General features: G+C 36.5%; 1 protein-coding gene across 9 annotated transcripts in view; it reads right to left on the bottom strand.

The window, feature by feature from the left end:
- The window catches only part of ARHGAP5 (Rho GTPase activating protein 5), a 109,916-nt gene that overhangs the window by 5,847 nt on the left and 82,157 nt on the right, over positions 1-21,912 (bottom strand). For all 9 annotated transcript variants that reach the window (XM_070504214.1, XM_014857178.3, XM_070504215.1 and 6 more), the window contains 3 exons: positions 5,609-5,686; positions 4,302-4,433; positions 2,404-2,509 (listed from right to left, as the gene is read on the bottom strand). In XM_070504214.1, coding sequence (XP_070360315.1) covers positions 2,404-2,509; positions 4,302-4,433; positions 5,609-5,686 — 316 coding nt within the window. The remainder of the gene's footprint in view (positions 1-2,403; positions 2,510-4,301; positions 4,434-5,608; positions 5,687-21,912) is intronic.

Here is a 21,912-nt window from a genome sequence, read left to right as displayed (position 1 = left end):
GGACGATTATATCTGAGGCGAGACCTAATAATCTGCATTCCTAACAAGTTTCCAGGTGATGCTGATGCTGCTGATTTGAGGAGTGCAGGTGAGAACTACTGAGGTAGTCACGTTAAGATGTGGTGAGGGACTAGGCACAAACTGATAGTTTTGGTTAAGTGCTATTAGTTTAATATAGCGGCACTTAACTTGGTGTGTGCACGTGAAAAAGGAAAGGCGATTTAACAGAAGTTAGAACTAGACCACTTAATGTTAAACAGTTTGAATTTTTTCTTCAGATTATATAGGGTGTTATTCAATCATTAGTGATCTTTACAGAACGATCTTTTAGAAAGATCATTCTGGCATTAGGATCAAGAAAGGATAAAGAGGAAAAATTGGCAGGGAAAGAGCTCAGTTACAAAGAAACTAGAGTTCCCTAAATGAGAAATGATAAAGTCTAAACTAAAGCAGTAGCAGACGAATAAAAGGAAAAATAATTAGGAGAAAAAACCAATTTGACACAATAACTCACCGAATATGGAGGGTGAAAGAGAATATAACCAAAAAATAACTCCATGGATTAATTTTTGCAATTTGTCAATCACCCATTATATACTTATTTATCATTTATTTCCTATGCTAGAATGTAAGTTCCATAAAATAGGTGACTGTTTTATTCACTGCTATGACTTGAGCACTTTATACGAGTACCTGGTACACAGAGTACCCATTACAGTGAGTTGAGAATTCCTCTTAAAATTTAAGTCTGATGATATTTCTCTGCTCTGCCCTCCAGTGGCTCCCCATACCACTCAGAGTAACAGATATGCAATGCTATTATCACTGAGGAAGTCTTGCTCCCCCCATAAACGTCAGTTGAACTCATAGCACTTAGTGACATACATACATGAAGTAACCTCCTTACCTTGTCAGTAAAACATTTTGAGGACTAAAGCTAGTCAACAGACTACTCTCTTGAGTAGTACCGACCTATATGATCTGGCACTGTCCCTCTTCCCTTTTGACCTTATCACTTACTCTGTCCATCCTTCACACTCTGCTCGAATCACACAGGCCTCTTTGCTGTTACTCAACAGATCAAATATGCTTTTGCCTGTGTTGTTTTATCACTGTGAATCTTCGAACATGCTCTTCCTTTGTCCCTTTTCCTTATTCTTTTTAATGGAGTACAATTCTTACTTCAGCACTTTAAATCCCTACACTCCACATTGGGTAAGGTCTCCTATAGTACCCTGTGCACATCTGTCTTCATACCATGAACCACTTGTACGGTAATTTTCAAGAAGAAATTCCATTAAGTTTACTGCAATACTGTGCATGCTGATATTTTCTCAGGGAGACTTCGAGAAGGGTTACTAGAAACGCTAAAATAATTTTATACTACATTGATAACAACAATGTAACTTTAAATATTGGTTAATATTCTCTTTTAAGAGGTACAGACTGAAATGTACTTGGTTTGCACATTGACATTATTAGTTGAAAGAACTTTATAGTTCATTAGTATGTCAGTAGAAAATATGAAGAGTAGACTTTTGAAAAAATTAGTACAAATACTAGTAATTCCACTCGGTCCCAAGAACAACTTTGTGAGGTGTTATTCTCATTTTTCTAGTTGAGGAAATTAAAACTTAGTAAGTAATTTGCCCAAGGTCATAGAACTAAAAATGTTTCAAAACCAAGCCTGTCTGACTCTATAGTTTAAGCTATTATACAATACTGCCTCTTTCACTTAATGAATGGCGTTGGGAGGAGTACGTTTTGAGAAAGAAGCATAAACCTGAAACTCAACATATTTAGGGCTACTAATACAGGAGTAATGCCCTGTATTTCAGGTAACAGAATGGATAATAACATGAATTCAAGTTTCTGATAAAATTTCACTGTGTGGAATATCCAAACAAAACCAGCAAGATACACAAAAGCAACACAATGTGATAAAAAAAGCAAACAGAACCTCTTAATAAGACTTGGATTCTACTCATAAGATGTGTCACTTATTAATTATGTGACACTGGGCATATAATTTCCCTCTTTAAATCTCAATTTTTCCAACTTCCAATAGATTGATTTGGTTACTTATCTAAGTGTCATTTCATATCTAAAATTCTAAGATCCTAGAAAAGAGAACTGCTAAAGATTAACAATATAAAAAAGAAAACATACTTACCATGCTTACTATTTATATAATCATTACGTGTACTAAAAGAGTCACATATCTTTCTTTAAACAAGTTGACAAAAAATCTATTTTAAAAATCCAGAAATAATTTAGTGAACAAAAATTGAACCACATGTTTAAATTACTTTGTGTCCCCTTTTTATCTTATAATTATCCAATTTATAAAGCTACAAGCTTGAAATCTGTAGTGCACTTTATTTGCAAAAACAATAAAAATACCTGTTTAGATGTGTTATTATATATCTGAATACATCATAGTTTACAGGATGAAATTTTTTAACAATTTCTTTCAACGCGTGAAGACGTTCTGTTTTATCCGGGATTTCTGTAAAATTAAAGTAGTAAAGAATTTATGTGAAACTCATACATTTAAAAATATTTGATAAAGTTTCCTGCTATACAAGGATGTGTTTGAAGTATATTACGATAGGTAAACAAAAACAAAGAAAATGTTCTAAAGAACCTGCTAAATACATTATCAGCTACTACAATAGCCTTTTTGCAAGTAAATCTAATAACTGAAGATCAAACTGACTCAGAGATGGTAAGTGGGAAATGGTATATCAGCAATTTACTCAAGCAATTTATATAACTATATATTGATTTAGAATTACTTATAAATCTATTAGGCTCTTAACATTCACACAATAGAGTAAATATTTTAGGCTTTGTGGGCACAACTATTCAACCCTACAGTTGTAGCACAAAAGCAACCACAGATAATACATAACAAATGAGTATGGCTGTGTTGCAATAAAACTTTTGAAATCTGAATTTCACATAAATTTAAAATATCATGAAATTTTCTTTTAATTTTGTTCAACTATTTAAAAATGTAAAACCATTCTCAGTTTGCAAGTCTTCCAAAAGCTGGTGGCAGGCTGAGTCAGGCCCGTGGGCCAGTTTGCCAACACCTGATTTAAAGTATCACCCTATATTTATTTATAATCTACTCTGCTTATCAAAAACCTTTCTTCACCATCAGCAGAAGCATTTAACTCACTATCCGAATTTATGCAAATTATGAAACAGGATAACTGAAATGTGGTTCTGCTGTAAATGGGAGATAAGAAAGTGCTTTATTGCCCTTCATCATTCATTTCATTTTTCCCAAAGGCAACAATGAGTCCCTCTGAAGGAGGCCAATCTGCATGCCAATTTATGGTATATATCAACTTATGGTAGTGTAACCAAGTATTAACAAATTCTCATTTGCCATGTATTACTTATAAACCAGTCCTCAAAAATGTCCTAAGTAGGAAACTTCTGAGGATATTGTTTATGGTCAAGAAGTAAGAAAATCTAAACTATCAACTGAATCATTTTCCCAGTTTACATATGAGAGTACATATAAGGTAACTATACCTGTGACAACCCAGTGAGGTGGTTTTTAATGAAAAGAAAATTAACTAAGAACTTTAACATAATCAAAATTATAAGCAGCCTCACTTTAAAAAGCCTGAAGACTTGTAATCAAAGGAAACATTAAAGAGAAATATTTAGAAACAACATTCATTTTAGCCATTGAGAACACAATGCAGATGAAGCAGTAGTTACCCAATACTCGAAACAGACCTTCTGTCTCATTTTCCAGACAACAAATGAGTATTTGTTTAACAGAAACATCTAGATGAGTGATACCAAAGTGGGAGTAAACACTAAGTACCCATTTTCCTGCCTTACTTTTTCAAAATATGACTTAGGAGGACAAAGTTAATTTGACTCGAAAAATTTTAAATACACATGTTTACACATCACAGACAGGTTAATATTTTACAAAGCACATTGTAGATACATTCATTTGAAGAGTTTAATTTCCTTACAATGTCTTTGAGTTTGAATTAAAACACAAATCTCAAACTTCTGCTATAATGATCTTCAAACATCTAGGAGCACTGAGTCACCAGGGAGGCTAACTAAATCCAAATATTCCTGGGAGCCACCCCTAGGGATTCTGATTTTATTTATTTAGAGGAAAATACCTTTAAGGAACAGTTCTAGTACGCTGAATTTTTATTAGCTACACATTCCAGTGGATGACTGATTTTAACACATAGCAATCAATATACAAAACCCTCTATTGTTATCCCTGTCAAAAAAAGCAGGCTAATACTTACTTGCTGCTTCCAACAGCTCTGGATGAAGAGAATATGGAATTAAAGGATCTGGAAGATCTGCAAAGAAAGCTTTAAGGGCTCCAGCCACAGCATTTACTGTTACTTCCATTGATACTAGACTGATGTTATGATCTATAAGACAAAAGTGATAATTTTAATTTGTAATTTTTATAATAAAATTTTAATTTATTATAGAAGTAAGCTAAACAGGTACTTACAGATCCAAAGATATTTAAGGTTCTCGTCAGCCACCTTTCTTTACAGGCTGATTCATCCTTCCTCCATTGTTTGCCTGACATACTATATGGATAAGGCAAACTATAGGTTTGCCTGACAAACTATATAGATAAAGGAAGAGAAAACCAAGCAACAAGCATTTTCTGTTTTAATAAAAAATGCTATTAGGCTTATTAGTATATTGAAGAACATTAACTTTTACTAATATCTATCTATCTTTATTTTTTTGGTAAGGAAGATTTGCTCTGAGCTAACATCTGTGCCAGTCTTCCTCTATTTTGTATGTGGGTTGCTGCCACAGCATGACTTGACGAGTAGTACAGGTCTGTGCCCAGGATCAGAACCAGTGAACCCAGGCCACCAAAGTGGAGTGCACCGTACTTAACCACTTAGCCACGGGGCCAGCCACTATCTTCTAAAATATTTTGTTTACATAAGCTATTTAAAAGAGGACATAAGGAAAGAGAAAGACAGAAGATAGAAATTATGCATATAAATTAGAGTTTTTTCTATCTTTTATCCACTGTCTCATCCAGAATTTTTACATTTCTAGATAGTCCAGTTTATCACTGTGTTCATGCTTTCTAGGTTTCATATCAAGTTTAGGCCTTTGCCTATCATGAGATTATAAAAATATTCACTCGTTTTTCTCCCTAGTACTTACAACTTTTCATTTTTTACTTTTAAACCTTTGATATCATATAGAATTTAATATGAGTAGGGAATTCAGCTTTGTTTTTACTCCTAATAGTTAGTTAGCCCAACATCAGGAAAAAAACAAAAACAAAAAACTTTTAAATTACATCTTTAAATAAGTGCTATCTCTGATATACAAAGATGCTTTCACATCATAAATCAATTTATTGCTTTTCCAATTCTGGCAATGGATTTATAGGTCTCCTGTTTCTTGACTGTAGTAGCTATTCTATTAAATACCTCTAATCTCACTTCAAAACTCTCTCCCCTGAAGATCCATCTCTTTAGGAGGTTTTCATAAGAAAATCAACCTTCCCACCACGAAATTCCAGTAAGGAAAATAATAATTTTATTTTATATAATTATCGTCTTACCTTGATCAAACTGCTTTTGAATATTGTCTTGATCAGTTTTGTTCCCACTAACACGGTAGAGTCCTTCAGTACATAATCCTAAAAGAAGAAATATACATATACATCTACAACAAAAAATATACTTAACCTTATGTACATCTTACTGACATAAAAATACAGTGATAAAGTATTTTTAAGAATTAAATATTTTTGAGCATTTCATTTTAATTAAGTTCTTAATGGACTACTTTTTATTTTAAACCACTTAGGACATGCAGTTCCATGCAAAGTGAGAATAGACGTTTCTCCGTATTTCTTCCACTAAATACAGCTAAAATTACTGAATACAATACAAAAAACAAACATCAAAAGACTCTGAATGGTGGAGAGAAGAAGGTGGACTGGCCAGCAACCTTGGAACCTGAAAACAACATGACAGTGAGTTCCCTGGGTTTTCTTTTTGCCTCTTACATACTCTGGACCAAGGAACACAGAAGCCTACAACCCAGAAATACCAATGAGCACAGGGAAAAAGTAAAAACACAAAGAAAACCAACAACAAGAAAAACCTGCTCTCTCTAGTGAAAGGATTGAGAAAGCCTAACAAGCAAAACGAAACATTTTTTACTACAACTGCTCTACTCTGGCCAAACACCATGGAACGCACTCCTCTTCACACACATCACTAGTGACCAAGTGGGGAGACTAGAATACCACCTCTGCCCAGCAGTAACAAAGGTGCCCCTTCTACTCCCTGAGTGGAGAAGCCTGAACTTCTGAGGTAAGAGGGACCCTCTCCTCCCCTCCACACCATGGTTCTGTCAGCAGAAGCCTGTGGACACCAAGCGGGGACTCTGGACTTCCACCACAACCTTGCTGCAATGAGGCAGCCCTCCTCCCCTGCTGGTGTAGTGGCAGAGAAGGCCTGAGGAAACAGAATATTTAAATAAGATACAAAGTCTAACAGCATACTATCCAAAATGTCTAGGATACAATAATAATAATAAAACTAAAATCATTCATCATACCAAGAATCAAGAAAATCACAACTTGAAGGAGAAAAGGACAATTAACAGACACCAACACAAAGATGTCAGTTGAGGGATTATCTGACAAGGATTTTAAAGCAGCTGTCACAAAACACTTCAGTGAGTAATTATAAACACACTTGAAACATATGAAAAATAGAAAGTGTCAGCAAGGAAACAGAAATATAAGGAAGAATTCATTGGAAACTTTAGAACTAAGAAATACAGTAACAGAATCAAAAAAATTCACTAAATGGGCTAAGTAGCAGAATGTGGATGACAGGGTGAACGAACTTGAAGATACATCAATAGAAATTACCTAATCTAAACAACATAAAGAAATTAGACTGAAAAACAAGAAAAATGAGGGCTGGTCTCGTAGCCTCGTGGTGCAGTTCGGTGTCCTCTGCTTCAGTGGCCCAGGTTTGGTTCCTGGGCACAGACCTACACACTAGTCAGTGGCCATGCTGAGGTGGTGTCCCACATGCAAAATAGTGGAAGATTGGCAAAGATGTTAGCTTAGGGCAAATCTGCTTCAAGCAAAACGAGGAAGACTGGCAAGAGATGGTGCTCAGGGCGAATCTTCCTCAGCAAAAATAAATAAATAAAAATTTTAAAAGGTGCTGGTTCAAGATGGCGGCATAGGCGGACTCTGAACTCACCTCCTCCCATGGACACAACAAATTTACAACTACTCTTGGAATAACCATACCTGAGAGAAAACTGAAAACACGATAATAAGAACCCCCGCAACAAGGGACACTTCTGGCTGAGGTGGAAGAGGCAGAAATTCCTTGTAGGAGAGAAAGCAAGCCACCTTCGCAAGACAGGTACTACGGCTGGCCAGGAACAATCCTAAGGTACACAGCCTTCCTGGAGGAGTAGCGGATCTGAAAAGGGGAGCATTACTGCTATAAGCATCTACTGGACTCAGCACAACTGAGATGAGTGTCATAATATCTGGCTTTGCTGGATACTAACAATGGGAAACACCCCTAGCAAAGCTATCGGACATAAGGGGGAAAATAAAAGCCGGCTCTTAGACGGCCCATGCACAAATTCACCCATTTCAGAAAGCAACCTAAAATCACCAGAAAGGGGCACAGTCTTTTGCTGAAAAGAGACTCATCTGATAGGCTCTGGGTGCACCTTAGTGAGAGGTGAGACCTCTCCAGGGACTGATACATTGTCAGCAGCCATTATTGTCACCAGTACAGGCATGCTGACTCAGAACACTGGCATACGTCATTGGAGTGCTTACATTGGTCTGTTAGCCCAGGGTCTGCCCCACCCACTAGAGCACCAATTTAATCCAGCTCAGCCAGGGCAGGCAGGTACCCTAGGGACTAGGCCCACCCAACAGAAAGCCCTTGGGCACCTCATGGGCCTGCATAGGCTGGGTGCCTGGATCCTCTGCAGCCAGGCAAGTGGGTCCATCTCAGAGGTGCAGGGAAGGCACAAGGAGCAGGTGGAGTGTACAGGGCCTCTACAGTGGGAGAGGTGGGTCTGCTTAAGGGAGCCAGGGCATGTGCATGGGGCAGGACGATGCTGAAAGTGTGTATGGCCCTCTAGATGGTGGGCTTGTCAGCTGCACAAGACTTGTGCTTCTCAGACAGCCAAATGGGGGATTGGCCCCACCTTACTCAGCTGCAATCCTGAGAGAGCTGAGAACAGCTTTTCAGGCCAGAGGCCTACTGCAATTGTAAGCCCCTCAGCCTAGTAACCAGTCACGCTGGGGGCCTACTCACTTAACAGAAACACTGCAACAGGAATGTGCTATTAGACCTTGCAGCCAACTGTGCTGGGGCTCCCCATGCCTGATAAAGTAACTGAAGGGACCACAGCAGCCACACGCAGCTGAGCATTATGACCAGCTGGCCAGGGGGACAGCCCAGCCTCCCTGAGCACAGAGAGCAAGAGCAACTCTGCCACAATAGAAGGACACACGTAGCCCACACAGGGGACACTCCTGGAACATCTGAAACTGGTGATGAGAGGGAAGCACTCTGTTGGGCCTCATAAGGCACCTCTTACATAAGGCCACCTTGCCAAGATTGGAAGACACAAGTGAGCTACCTAATACATAGATGTAAGCACGGAGAAAAAAGCAAAATGAGGAGGCAAAGGAATATGTTCCAAGTAGGGGAACAGGATAAGACCCCAGAAAAAGAACTAAATGAAACAGAAACAAACAATCTACCTGACAAAGAATTCAAACAAGAAGTCATAAGGATGCTCACTGAACTTGGGAGAAGAATGGATGAACTCAGTGAGATCATTAACAAAGAACTGGAAAATATAAGAAAGAACCAATCAGAAACGAAGAACACAATACTGGAAATGAAAAACTCACTAAAGGGACTGAATAGCAGAGTAGATGATAGAGAAGAACGTTCAGCGAGTTGGAAGAAAGACTAGAGGAAACCACCCAACCTGAACAGATAAAAGAAAAAAGAATTCAAAAGAACAGGAACAGTCTAAGGGACCTCTGGGACAACATCAAGCACACTAACATTCGTATTATAGGTGTCCCAGGAGGAGAAGAGAGAGACAAAGGGGCAGAGAATCTATTTGAAGAAATAATAGCTGAAAACTTTCCTAACCTAAGGAAGGAAACAGACATCCAGGTACAGGAAGCACAGAGAGCACCAAACAAGATAAACCCAAAAAGGCCCAGACCAAGACACATTATAATTAAAATGTCAAGAACTAAGGATAAAGAGAGAATCCTAAAAGCAGTAAGAAAAAGGCAACAAGTTACATACAAAGGAAACCCCATTAAGACTATCAGCTGCCATCTCAGCAGAAACCTTACAGGTTAGAAGGGAGTGGCACAATATATTTAAAGTGCTAAAAAGAAAAACCTACAGCTAAGAATACTCTAGCTGGCAAGCTTATCATTCAGAATGGAAGGAGAGAGAAAGTTTCCCAGATAAGCAAAAACTAAAGGAGTTTATCACCAAGAAACCAGTCTTAGAAGAAATGCTAAAGGGACTTTTTTAAGTGGAACAGAGAAGACCACAAATAAGAATAAGAAAATTATCAAAAAAAAAAGAGCAATAAAATCACTGGTAAAGGCAGTAATACAATAAAGGTAGCAGAACAACAACCTATGAAGGTCAAAAGATAAAAGTACTAAAATTACCTATTTCTCTGATAAGAGGATAACAGATACACACACACACAAAAGAGGTTAGACATGATATCAAAAAACATAAAATGTAGGAGGAGGGGAGTAAAAGAGTAGAGCTTTTAGAAAGAGGTCAAACTAAAGAGACCATCAACTTAAGGTAGATTGCTATATACATAGGTTATTATATATGAACCTCATGGTAATCAAAAGCCAGAAACCTATTATAAATACTTAAGAAATTAAGAGACAGGAACCCAGACATAATACTAAAAGAAAGCCATCAAACCACAAGGGAAAAGAATTGAAGAAAAGAAGAAGAGAAAACAGAGAACTACTAAAACACTCAGAAAAAAAGTAACAAAATGGCAATAAGTACATACGTATCAATAGCTACTTTATGCTCCAAACAAAAGGGCTATTAGGGTGGCTAACTGGATAAAGAAACAAGACCCATATATATATATATATATTTCAGACCTAAAGATGCTCACAAACTGAAAGTGAAGGGATGGAAAAAGAGACTCCATGCAAACAGCAATGGAAAGAAAGCTGGGGTAGCAATACTTAGACAAAATAGACTTTAAAACTAAAACTGTAACAAGAGACAAAGAAGGACACTACATTATGATAAAGGGAACAATCCAACACAAGGATATAACACTTGTAAATATCTACGCACCCAACATATGAACACCTAAATATATATATGAAGCAACTATTAACAGATATAAAAGGAGAAATAGACAGTAACACAATAAGAGCAGGGGACTAACTCTCCACTTACACCAATGGATACATCATCCAAACAGAAGATCAGTAAGGAAACACTGGCCTTAGACAACACATTAGAACAGGTGGACTTAGTAGATATATACAGAACATTCCATCCAAAAATCGCAGAATACAAGTTCTTTTCAAATGCACATGGAACATTCTCCAGGACTGATTACATATAAGGCCACAAAACAAGTCTCAATACATTTAAGAACAGTGAAAAAATACCAAGCATCTTTTCTGAACACAACAGTATAAAACTAATCAACCACATGAAGAAAAGCTACAAATATGTGGAGATTAAACAAAATGCTACTGAACAAGTGGGTCAATGAAGAAATAAAAAAATACCTGGAGATAGATGAAAATGAAAATACAACATCCCCAAATTTATGGGATACAGCAAAAGCGGTTCTAAGGGAGAAGTTTATAGCAATACAGGCCTACCTCAACAAACAAGAAAAACCTCAAATAAACAATCTAACAGTGTGCCTAAAGGAACTGGAAAAAGAAGAACCAACAAAGCCCAAAATCAGTAGAAGGAAAGAAATAATAAAAACCAGAGCAGAAATAAATTAAATAGAATCTAAAAAGACAATAGACATAAATTAACTAAATCAAGAGCTGATTCTTTGAAAAGATAAACAAAAATGAGAAAGCTTTAGCTAGACTCACCAAGAAAAAAAAAGAAGACTCAAATAAGTAAAATCAGAAATGAAAGAGGAGAAATTACAACGGACACTTTAGCAATGTAAAAGATTCTAAGAGAATATTACAAAAAGCTATATGCCAACAAACTGGATAAACTCTTAGAATTATACAACCTTCCAAAACGCAATAAAGAAGAAACAGATAATTTGAATAGACCAATCACCAGTAAGGAGATCAAAACAATAATAAAAAATCTCCCCAAAAACAAAAGTCCAGGGCCAGATGGCTTCCCTGGCAAATTCTACCAAGCATTCAAAGAAGACTTAATATCTATCATTCTCAAACTCTCCCAGAAAATTGAAGAGGAGGGGAAGCTTCCAAACTCACTCCACGAAGCTAATATTACCCTGATTCCAAAACCAGACAAGGACAACACAAAAAAAGAAAATTACAGGCCAATATCACTGATTAACATCAATGCAAAAATCCTCAACAAAATACCAGCAAATCAAATATAACAATACATTAAAAAGATCATACACCACGATCAAGTGGGGTTTACTTCAGGGATGCAGGGATGGTTCAACACCCACAAATCAGTCAATGTGATAAATCACATTACCAAAATTAAAAATAAAAATCACATGATTTCAATAGGTGCAGAGAAAGCATCTGACAAGATACAGCATCCACTTATGATAAAAACTCTGAATAAAACAGGTATAGAAGGAAAGTACCTCAAGGTAATAAAAGCCATATACAACAAACCCCACAGCTAATATCCTTCTCAATGGAGAAAAACTGAAAGCTATCCCTCTAAGAAGAGGAACCAGACAAGGATGCCCACTTTCGCCACTCTTATTAAACACAGTATTGGAAGTCCTAGCCAGAGCAATCAAGCAAGAAAAATAAAGGTAGCCAAATTGGAAAAGAAGAAGTGAAACTGTCCCGATTTGCAGATGACATGATTTTGTATATAGAAAAACCCTAAAGAACCCACAAAACTTATAGAAATAATAAATGAATATGGTGAAGATGCAAGATACAAAATCAACATAAAAAAATCAGTTGTGTTTCTATACACTAACAACAAAGTAGCAGAAAGAGAAATTAAGAATAAAATCCCAAAGGGGCTGGCCGCGTGGTTGAGTGGTTAAGTGTTCATGCTCCGCTGCAGGTGGCCCAGTGTTTTGTTGGTTCAAATCCTGGGCGCGGACATGGCACTGCTCATCAAACCACGCTGAGGCAGCATCCCACATGCCACAACTAGAAGGACCCACAAGAAAGAATATACAACTATGTACCTGGGGGCTTTGGGGAGAAAAAGGAAGAAAATAAAATCTAAAAAACAGAAACAAAAAAGAATAAAATCCCATTTACAATTACAACAAAAATAATAAAATACCTAGGAATAAACTTAACCAAAGAGGTGAAAGATCTGTACACTGAAAACTATAAAACAGTGTTGAGAGAAACCAAAGAAGATACAGAGAAATGGAAAGATATTCTGTGCTCTTGGATTGACAGAATTAACAGAGTTAAAATGTCCATACTTCCTGGGGGCCAGCCCGTGGCCGAGTGGTTAAGTCCGCACACTCCACTTCAGCATCCCAGGGTTTAGCAAGTTCAGATCCTGGGCACGGACATGGCACCTCTCATCAAGCCATGCTGAGGCGGCATCCCACATACCACAATCAGAGGCACTCACAACTAAAATATACAACTATGTACTGGGGGGTTTTGGGGAGAAGAAGAAGGAAAACGAAAAAAAGAACCTTCCATACTTCCTAAAGCAATTACAGATTCAACGCAATCCTTATCAAAGTTCCAACATTCTTCACAGAAACAGAACAAAGAATCCTAAAATTTATATAGGAGAATAAAAGATTCTGAACAGCCAAAGGAACCCTGAAAGAAAAGAACAAAGCTGGAGGTATCACACTCCCTGATTTCAAAATATACTACAAAGCTATAGTAATCAAAACAGCTTGGTACTGGCAGAAAAACAGACACATAGATCAATGGAACAGAATCAAGAGCCGAGAAACAAACTCACACATCTTTGGTCACCTAATTTTCGACCAGGGAGCCAAGAACGTACAAGGGAGAAAGGAAAGTCTCTTCAACAAATGGTACTGGGAAAACTGGACAGCCACAAGCAAAAGAATGAAAGTAGACCATTATCTTACACCATACACAAAAACTAACTCAAAATGGATTAAAGGCCTGAATGTAAGACTTGAAACCATGAAAATTCTAGAAGAAAACATAGGCAGTATGCTTTTCGACACTGGTCTTAACAGCATATTTTCAAGTACCATGTCTGAACGGGCAAGCGAAACAATAGAAAAAATAAACAAATGGGACTATATCAAAGTAAAAAGCTTCCGCACAGCAAAGGAAACCATCAACAAAACAAAAAGACAACCTAACAACTTGGAGAAGATATCTGCAAACCATCTATCTGATAAGGGGTTAAAATCCAAAATATATAAAGAACTCATACATCTCAACAACAAAAAAACTGACAACCCAATTAAAAAATGGGCAACAGATCTGAACAGACATTTCTCCAAAGATGATATACAGATGGCCACACAGATGAAAGGATGTTCAACATCATTAACTATCAGGGAAATGCAAATCAAAAGTACAATGAGATATCATCTCAATCCCATCAGAGTGGCTACAATTAACAAGACAGGAAACAAGTGCTGGAGAGAATGTGGAGAGAAGGGAACTCTCATACACTGCAGGTGGGAGCGCAAACTGGTGCAGCCACTATGGAAAACAGTATGGAGATTCCTCAAATAATTAAGACTAGAACTACCATACATGATCCAGCTATTCCACTGCTGGGTATTTATCCAAAGAACATGAAAACACAAATGCATAAAGAGGCATGCACCCCTACATTCACTGCAGCATTATTCACGATAGCTAAGACTTGGAAGCAACCTAAAGGCCTATCAAGGGGACAAATGGATAAAGACAATGTGGCAAATATACACAATGGAACACCACTCAGCCATAAGAAACAATGACATCAGCCGTTTGTGGTAATGTGGATGGACCTTAAGGATATTATGCTAATAAGCGAAGTAAGTCAGAGGGAGAAAGTCAAATACTGTACGATCTCACTCATACGTAGAAGATAAAAACAACAACAAACAATCACATAGATACAGAGATTGGATTGGTGGTCACCAGAGGGGAAGAAGGAAGGGAGGAGGGTGAAAGGGGTGATTAGGTACACGCGTGTGGTAATGGATTGTAATTAGTCTTCGGGTGGTAAACATGATGTAATCTACACACAAATAGAAACATAATGATGTACACCTAAAAAAGAAATAAAGGACAAGGGTTCTTCTTAGTTTGGAAAACAAAAATTAATGAAAAGCCTCAAAGACTTGTAGGACAATAACAAAAGATCTAACATTTATATCACTGGCCAAAAGTCTATACCTATCTCTATGGTTCAATCGGAAATTTCTCAAAGCATTTCTGAAAGAGACTCAATTTCATAAGGCATTGTACTCTCCTGATCAGAGAAGGGAAAAACAAAAAAAGAATCAATTGAAAAGGAGATTCTGTCAACCTTATTCCTGGACCAATGCCAAGGCCTTTGCACAGGACAATGTATTAATTCCTTCTAATTTTTCACCTGGTTAGACTTATTTTATCCTTTACAAAGAATATATAAGTATATGGAAGGGGAACAAAGTGTATCTCATACTGGGGGGAAAAAGTGAATATTCTGAAATCCATGAACACAAAAAGAGCAAAAATCCACTGGCAAAAGTTTCACGGACCAAACTTAGAATTTTGAAAGTTATCAAGTTTTACTGACACAGTCAACATAAATTAATCTCTGATTAATGAAAGAAACCAAATACAAAAGAACTTATTTAGTATGATTCCATTTATATGAAGTTCTAAAATAGGCAATATTTATCTATAGTGGGGGGAAAATCAGAAAAGAGGTTCTCTCTGGTAGTTGGAAGAATAAATGGGAAGAGACATAAAGGGTGATGAAAATGTTATGTATCCTGACAGGTACGTGGATTAAACGGGTATGCATTTGTCATAAGTCATCTAATTGTACCCTTCAGTTTGGTGCACTTGACTCTTATGTAATTGGACCTTAAAAATAAAAAGTACTGTAAGCAAATAATGAACTCTAGTTAGTAGGTTTGCAATCTAGAGTGATGTATACTTTTTGTGTATTCTAGACTTGAGCAAATGAGTAAATATGTTGAGGATAAAGGGAGCAAGATTCTCGTTCTTGGAGAAGGGCATTACTAATAACAAAAGGGGGACTAAAACTAAAATGTACTTTGTGGTGTTGCAGTGAAATTGGAATTATCAGCATAAACACATGGTTTTTAATAAAGATAACTGTAGAATAAGTAAAAATATACACACATGTATATACAAATGCACATACATACATTTATTTCCCAGCTTTGTCTGCTGAAAGCGTCCAGAAGCAGCCCCAAATTGGTTTCTAAACGCTATTCTGTATCAAAACAAACCAGAACTCTTTGGAGAGAAGGCTGATTCCAAGGCTAGAGCAGGAAAAGTGTTGGCCAAGCCCAGTACATCTCGTGCCAGAAAGTAAGGCAGTGTATCAAGAATTACGGGGATGTATCTTAAAAGGATGCAGAAGCCATGAAGGAACCTAAGCTAGGACAACCTGAATGTCAAAATATGTAAGGATATTAATGGAGATTAACGTATTGAACAAAATACTAGTAATATATGTGTCTATGCCAGTATAAATTAATAAATAATAAGTTACTAAATCCAAAGTTTTCACCTTAGTGATGAAGGCTAGCAGACAGCACCAAATGATCGAAGTTAATGTCACCTACATTGGGACAAAATGACATCCTGTCTCAACAGATTGATGGTATTTCTAACAAAAATGCAAAATTCCAATCTAATAATGAGGAAATATGAGTTTGAGACAAACTCAAAATGAGGGAGAAGAAAAGTTCATTTGTTCAGTAAAGTATCAACCAATAAACATTGGCGAAATGATAGAGAAAAAAATCATCAATGGGGGCTAAATCTAGTGGCTGAAACTCTGATGATAGCTCCAAGTAGAGAAAGACACAAAAGGCTGAGGAACTCTTCCAAATTAAAGGTGTTGAAAAAGACAAGATCATTAAATGCAACGTACCTAGATTAGATCCTGGATTTTCCCTCTAATAAAGAACTAAATGGCCAAAAATGTTAATAATGCTGAGGTTGAGAAACCCTGACATGGTGATCAGCATTTAATATTATTTGCTAAATGAAAATTATAAGATACGTAATCATCTCTGCTAAAAATCTTGCATTCCATTCAACTAATAATTGAAGTGAAAAAATAAACACACAAAAAACCCCACCAATTCAATTATCTAGGTGTGAATTATCCAAGTTTTACTTGGACTTACATCACTCAAAGTATCTATCCTGGGCCTCCAAGCAATAAAGGTATTTTAAATCTATCCCAATATTCCAAAACTAAATAAAAAACTTAGAAATTTAAAATGATGCTTTTTAACCAAGTATCATCATCTTTTCTTCTTTTATTAGAAAGGTAACTAATCCTTGTACCACACAGATTCTTGTTATCTGAAGTTCTAAAATGGTCTAAGCTCTATTTGAGTTGTTAACAGATAAAAATGAGGGTTTTGCTGCCTGTTTCTGTATACCTTCAGGTCAAAGTAATTATGTAATAAAATAGATTACAAGGGATGAAGGAGAAGTAAGGTGTACAGATAATCCATAAATTAGATAAACACATCCATAGGGAATGGCATCAGCAAAAGTGAGAATTTCAGGGCTTGGTTGTCCCACAAAAGCAACTAATGAGCTGCCCAAGTGTCAGAATCAACTTTTTGCAGAACTCTGGAATCTAGTCAAAAAAATCACAACCACCAGAAGAAGGCTTGGTGAAGAAATAAGCTTTAAATTGCCCACTTACCACTGTCCCACATGCCAGATTAGCAACAACCATGCACTCCTGGTGTAGGTTTCAAGTGTCAGAGGGAGCAATATGGGTCTTATTCTCAAAGAATTGTGGCTATGGATTTTGACCTGTCTAGCAGCTCCCGGAAGGAACAACACGAGTGTCTGCCTATGTTTCACTCAACTTGAAGTGTTCCCAGGGCTGGGGTGGCTTCACCAGCATTTAAAGGCACAGGTATTGGCTGTAGCAATCTGGGGAGAACAGCAAGTCAGGACCAGGAATAAATAAACTGAGAAGTCTAGGAGGAAGATACTGGGAAAAGAGATAGTGGGGGAATAGGGCTTTCAAAAGCTCCTGCATATACTGGGGAATTGAGAAGCCCAATGTATACCCAGGCTGGATGTATACTCAGAAAACACCTGATGAGATCCTAAACTTTCACCTCTGGCTGGCCACAAGCTCTGCCCAAGCTGGAAGTGAAGGCTTGGGCAGAGTTATAAATGGCTTGGGTAAGTGTTGAAAGAATGCTCCAACACAGAGCTAATCTGCAAAGACTTGGAAAGAATTTTTTTTCCAGTGGCTCCAGGCATTTAAGGGAACTGTCAAAACACTAGCTAACCACTAAGCTAATGGAATACAGACTTCAGTGGCCAGATGACATTGAATACAAACTTTACAAAAATGTTTAGAAAAGTCACCAAACAAGCAAACATTGCCAATAAATAGCAACAGCAAATCCTGGTGAGGGGGGAGAATCTGATTTCTGGAGATACCACATTATAATATACAAGATCTCTTATTTCAACAAAAAATGAGGAGGTATGTGGGAAGAAACAAAACAGTACGGTACATTCAAGGAAAAAAGATTAACAAAAACTGTCCATGAGGAAATCCAATCATTGCAGTTACTAGACAAAGACTGTAAATCAGCTGTTTCAAAAATGCACAAGGAACTAAAGGAAACCAGGAGAACAATGACTTAACAAATAGAGACTACAAATAAATACACAGAAAATACAAAAAGAACTAAAGAGAAATTCTGGAGCTGAAAAGTATAACAACTAAAATGAAAAATTCACTAGAGAAGTTAACAGCAGATTTTAGCAGTCAGAAGAAACAATCAATGAACTTATAGATCGGTTAATTGAGATTATCCAGTCTAGGAGCAAAAGAGAAAAGAATTAAGAAAAATGAACAGAACCTAAGAAACTTCTGGGACACCATCAAGTGTACCAACATATGCACAAAGGCTTTCCCAGATGGAAAGAAAAGAAAGGAGATTATTTGAAGAAATAATGGCTGAAAACTTCCTAAATATGGAAAAGAACCCCACAAATCTATGCATCCAATAAGTTCAACCACCTGCAAGCAGAATGAACTCAAAGAGAGCTATGCTGAAAAAACAAGAGAAGTGATTCATCACATCCTAGGAATCCACACTAAAGTTAACAGCCAATTTCTCTTCAGAAACTATGGAGGCTAGAAGACAGTGGGATGGTATAAAGTCCTGAAAGAAACTATCAACCAAGAATTCTACATTTGGCAAAACTATCATTCAAAAATGAAGGAAAAATTAAGCAATCTTAGATGAACAAAAGTTGAGGGAGTTCATCACTAGTAGACACGCCCTACAGGAAACGCTAAAAGGAGTCCTTCAGGCCAAAATAAAACTCCCTCAGACAGTAATGTGAAGCTATACAAAAAATAAATAACAAAGGTAAAAGCACTTAACAAAGATAAGTATATAAGTCAGTAGTAGTAGTGTATTTTTTATTTGTAACATCTTTTTGTTCCTATATGAATTAAAATAAATGCATAAAACAGTAATTTATAAATCTATGTTAATGGGTACACGTACAAAGATGTAATCTGTGACAACAACAACATAAAGGGGTACAAGATGAAGCTGTAAAGGAGCAGAGTTTTTATATGCTATTGAAACAAAGTTCATTTTAATTAGAATCTGATCGCTACAAAATTAAAATGTCAATCGTAATTCCCGGGCTAAGCACTAAGAAAATAATTTAAAAATACACAGAAAAAGAAACAAGAAAGAAATCAAAAGGGGACACTAGAAAGAAAAAAAATCACAAAAGAAATCAGTAATGGAGGAACTGAGAAACAAAAGGTTTAAGACATAAACAAATAGCAAAAGAGTAGAAGTCCTCCTTCTCAGTAATTACTTTTTTTTTTTTGAGGAAGATTAGCCCTGAGCTAACTACTGGCAATCCTCCTCTTTTTGCTGAGGAAGACTGGCCCTGAGCTAACATCCATGCCCATCTTCCTCTACTTTATACATGGGACGCCTACCACAGCATGGCTTTTTGCCAAGCGGTGCCATGTCCACACCTGGGATCCAAACCAGCAAACTGCGGGCCACTGAAAAGCAGAACGTGTGAACTTAACCACTGCGCCACAAGGCTGGCCCATCAGTAATTACTTTAAAAGTAAATGGATTAAACTCTCCTATTAAAAGATAGATTGGTAGAATGGACTCAAAAAAAAAAGGTCCAACTATATGTAGTTTACAACACACTCCCCTGGGATTCAAAGACAACTGATTAGGCTCAGCATGTGGTTAAAACTGAGACATAAAAATCTAGGATCTGTGAACAGACAAGATGAGTCTAGAGAGAGAAAAGAACACAGAAGAACAGAGATGACAATACTACCTGGGTTCTAGTCCATTCGGATTAGATGCTCTTGGCTTCCATAAGATACCTTTTATTCCAATTAAGTGTACTTTTTGCATTTGTTTCTTGTAACCAAAATAATTTAGATTAAAAAAGTCTTAATTCTGAGGCTATGAAATTTAGATCTATTTTTTCCCTAAGCACTTAATATTTTTAAGCAGGAGAGAGATCTGGGGGTAGGGAGACAACTGCATCAGAAGCAACAACAGTATAAATGTGATGAAATAGATCTTAACACGGTTGTGACACTGGAAAACAGATGCAATAAAAAATATTAAGGACAAGGGTTAGCATTAATGGTATGTGGGCACAACAGGTAAAAAAGGAGTTAGATTAATGAAACACCTTTGCCCATGTAGCTAGAAGAAAGTGGCATAATTAGAAAAAGAGAGAAATGCTCAGCAGGCAGTCCAGAATACAGGAAAACACTGGGATGTGAGAAAACGATCTGGGAGTCATTCTCACAGATGTGATGCCCCAAGCCCAAAAATCAAATGTAAAACAATGCATAAATGAGATCAACACCAAATGAGGGGGCTATAACATTCTGAAATTAATAAAGGTGTACTTACATGCAAAAGAGATACGAACATGTGGAGACATATGTGTTTTGATTTGAAAAAGGATTTAATATTCCTTAATAAAATGCCTATGTTCTGCATATTTGAACATTCATGTGTAATAAGACATAAACTATATTATCCCTGATATGGCATAGCATACAGTTCAACAGCCCAGCTAGTTTAAATCTTAAAACAACAGCTGAAGTAAATATGTTCATGAATCTCAAGCTGAGTGAAGTAAGAATTTTCACATGCTAAAAAGAAGCTTATAAATCCAGACAAAACCATTGCACAAAAAAGAAAACTACAATTCAATACCTCACTCATGAACAAAGATGCAAAAATCTTCATCAAAATATTAGCAAACAGAATCAAAAGTATAAAAAGAATTATCCAAGGGATTTATCCCAAGTATGCAAGGCTGGTTCAACATTCAGAAATCAATTAATATAATCCATCAAATCATTAGAACAAAAAAGAAAAATCACAATCATATCAATAGATGCAGAAAAAGCATTTGACAAAATCCAACACTTATTCACGATAAAAACTCTCAATAAACTAGGAATAGAGTGGAACATCTTTATAAATTTTGTAAGTATACTCAAAGATGTAAAGAAAAACATCAACATCACAGGTAGAAGAATGAAACACATTAAAAAGAGACTTAAATGGAACTTCTAAATTTGACCCAACGGGGGGAAAAAAGTCAGTGAACTAAAAGATACACCAAAACATATACACTCTAATCAAAACAAAACACAAAAAGAAAAAAAGGTTTAGCCTCAGTGAGCTGTGGGACAATTTCAAGATGTTTAACACACATGTAATTGGAGTCAAGAGGAAGAGGTGTGGGAAACAGAAGAACAGAAAAAAACATTTCAAGAAATAATGGCCCCAAATTTTCCAAATTTGAAAATTATAAACCAAGAGACCCAAGAAGCACCAGAAACATCGAGCTTAAGTTCATTTTTGTTTTTTTTTTAAAGCAAGACACTAAAATACATTTTTAATAAAATTGCTAAAACCCAGAGAGAATAGTCTTAAAAGCAGCTAAGAGTTGAGGCAGAAAGAACACATCACATACAGAGGAACACATGTAAGAATAATAGCAGATTGCTTGTTAGATACCATGCAGACGACAACAAACAGTCTTTAAAAAGCTGGGGGGGGGAAGGGGGGCGGCGGAATCCATCAGCACAGAACTAACTATATACCCAGAAGAACAAAGTTAGAGGACTCAATATTTCTTGACTTCAAAACTTACTACAAAGCTACAGGAATGAAAACAGGGTGGTACTGGCATACATGGACAAGCATATAGATTAATGGAATATAAGTCAAAGTTGAGAAATATTCACATTTATAGTCAATTGATTTTTTAAAATCTTTTCTTAATTTTATTTTTTCCTTATTTTTTAATTAAAGTATAGTTGACATAAAATATTGTATTAGTTTCAGGTATACAACATAGTGATTTGACATTTATTTACATTACAAAATGATCACCCTGATAAAACT

This window comes from Equus asinus, chromosome 2 (genome assembly GCF_041296235.1).
Source record: "Equus asinus isolate D_3611 breed Donkey chromosome 2, EquAss-T2T_v2, whole genome shotgun sequence".
Lineage (NCBI taxonomy): Eukaryota > Metazoa > Chordata > Mammalia > Perissodactyla > Equidae > Equus > Equus asinus.
Note: the sequence above shows the minus strand (reverse complement) of the source record. Positions and strands in the feature narration are given on the sequence as shown.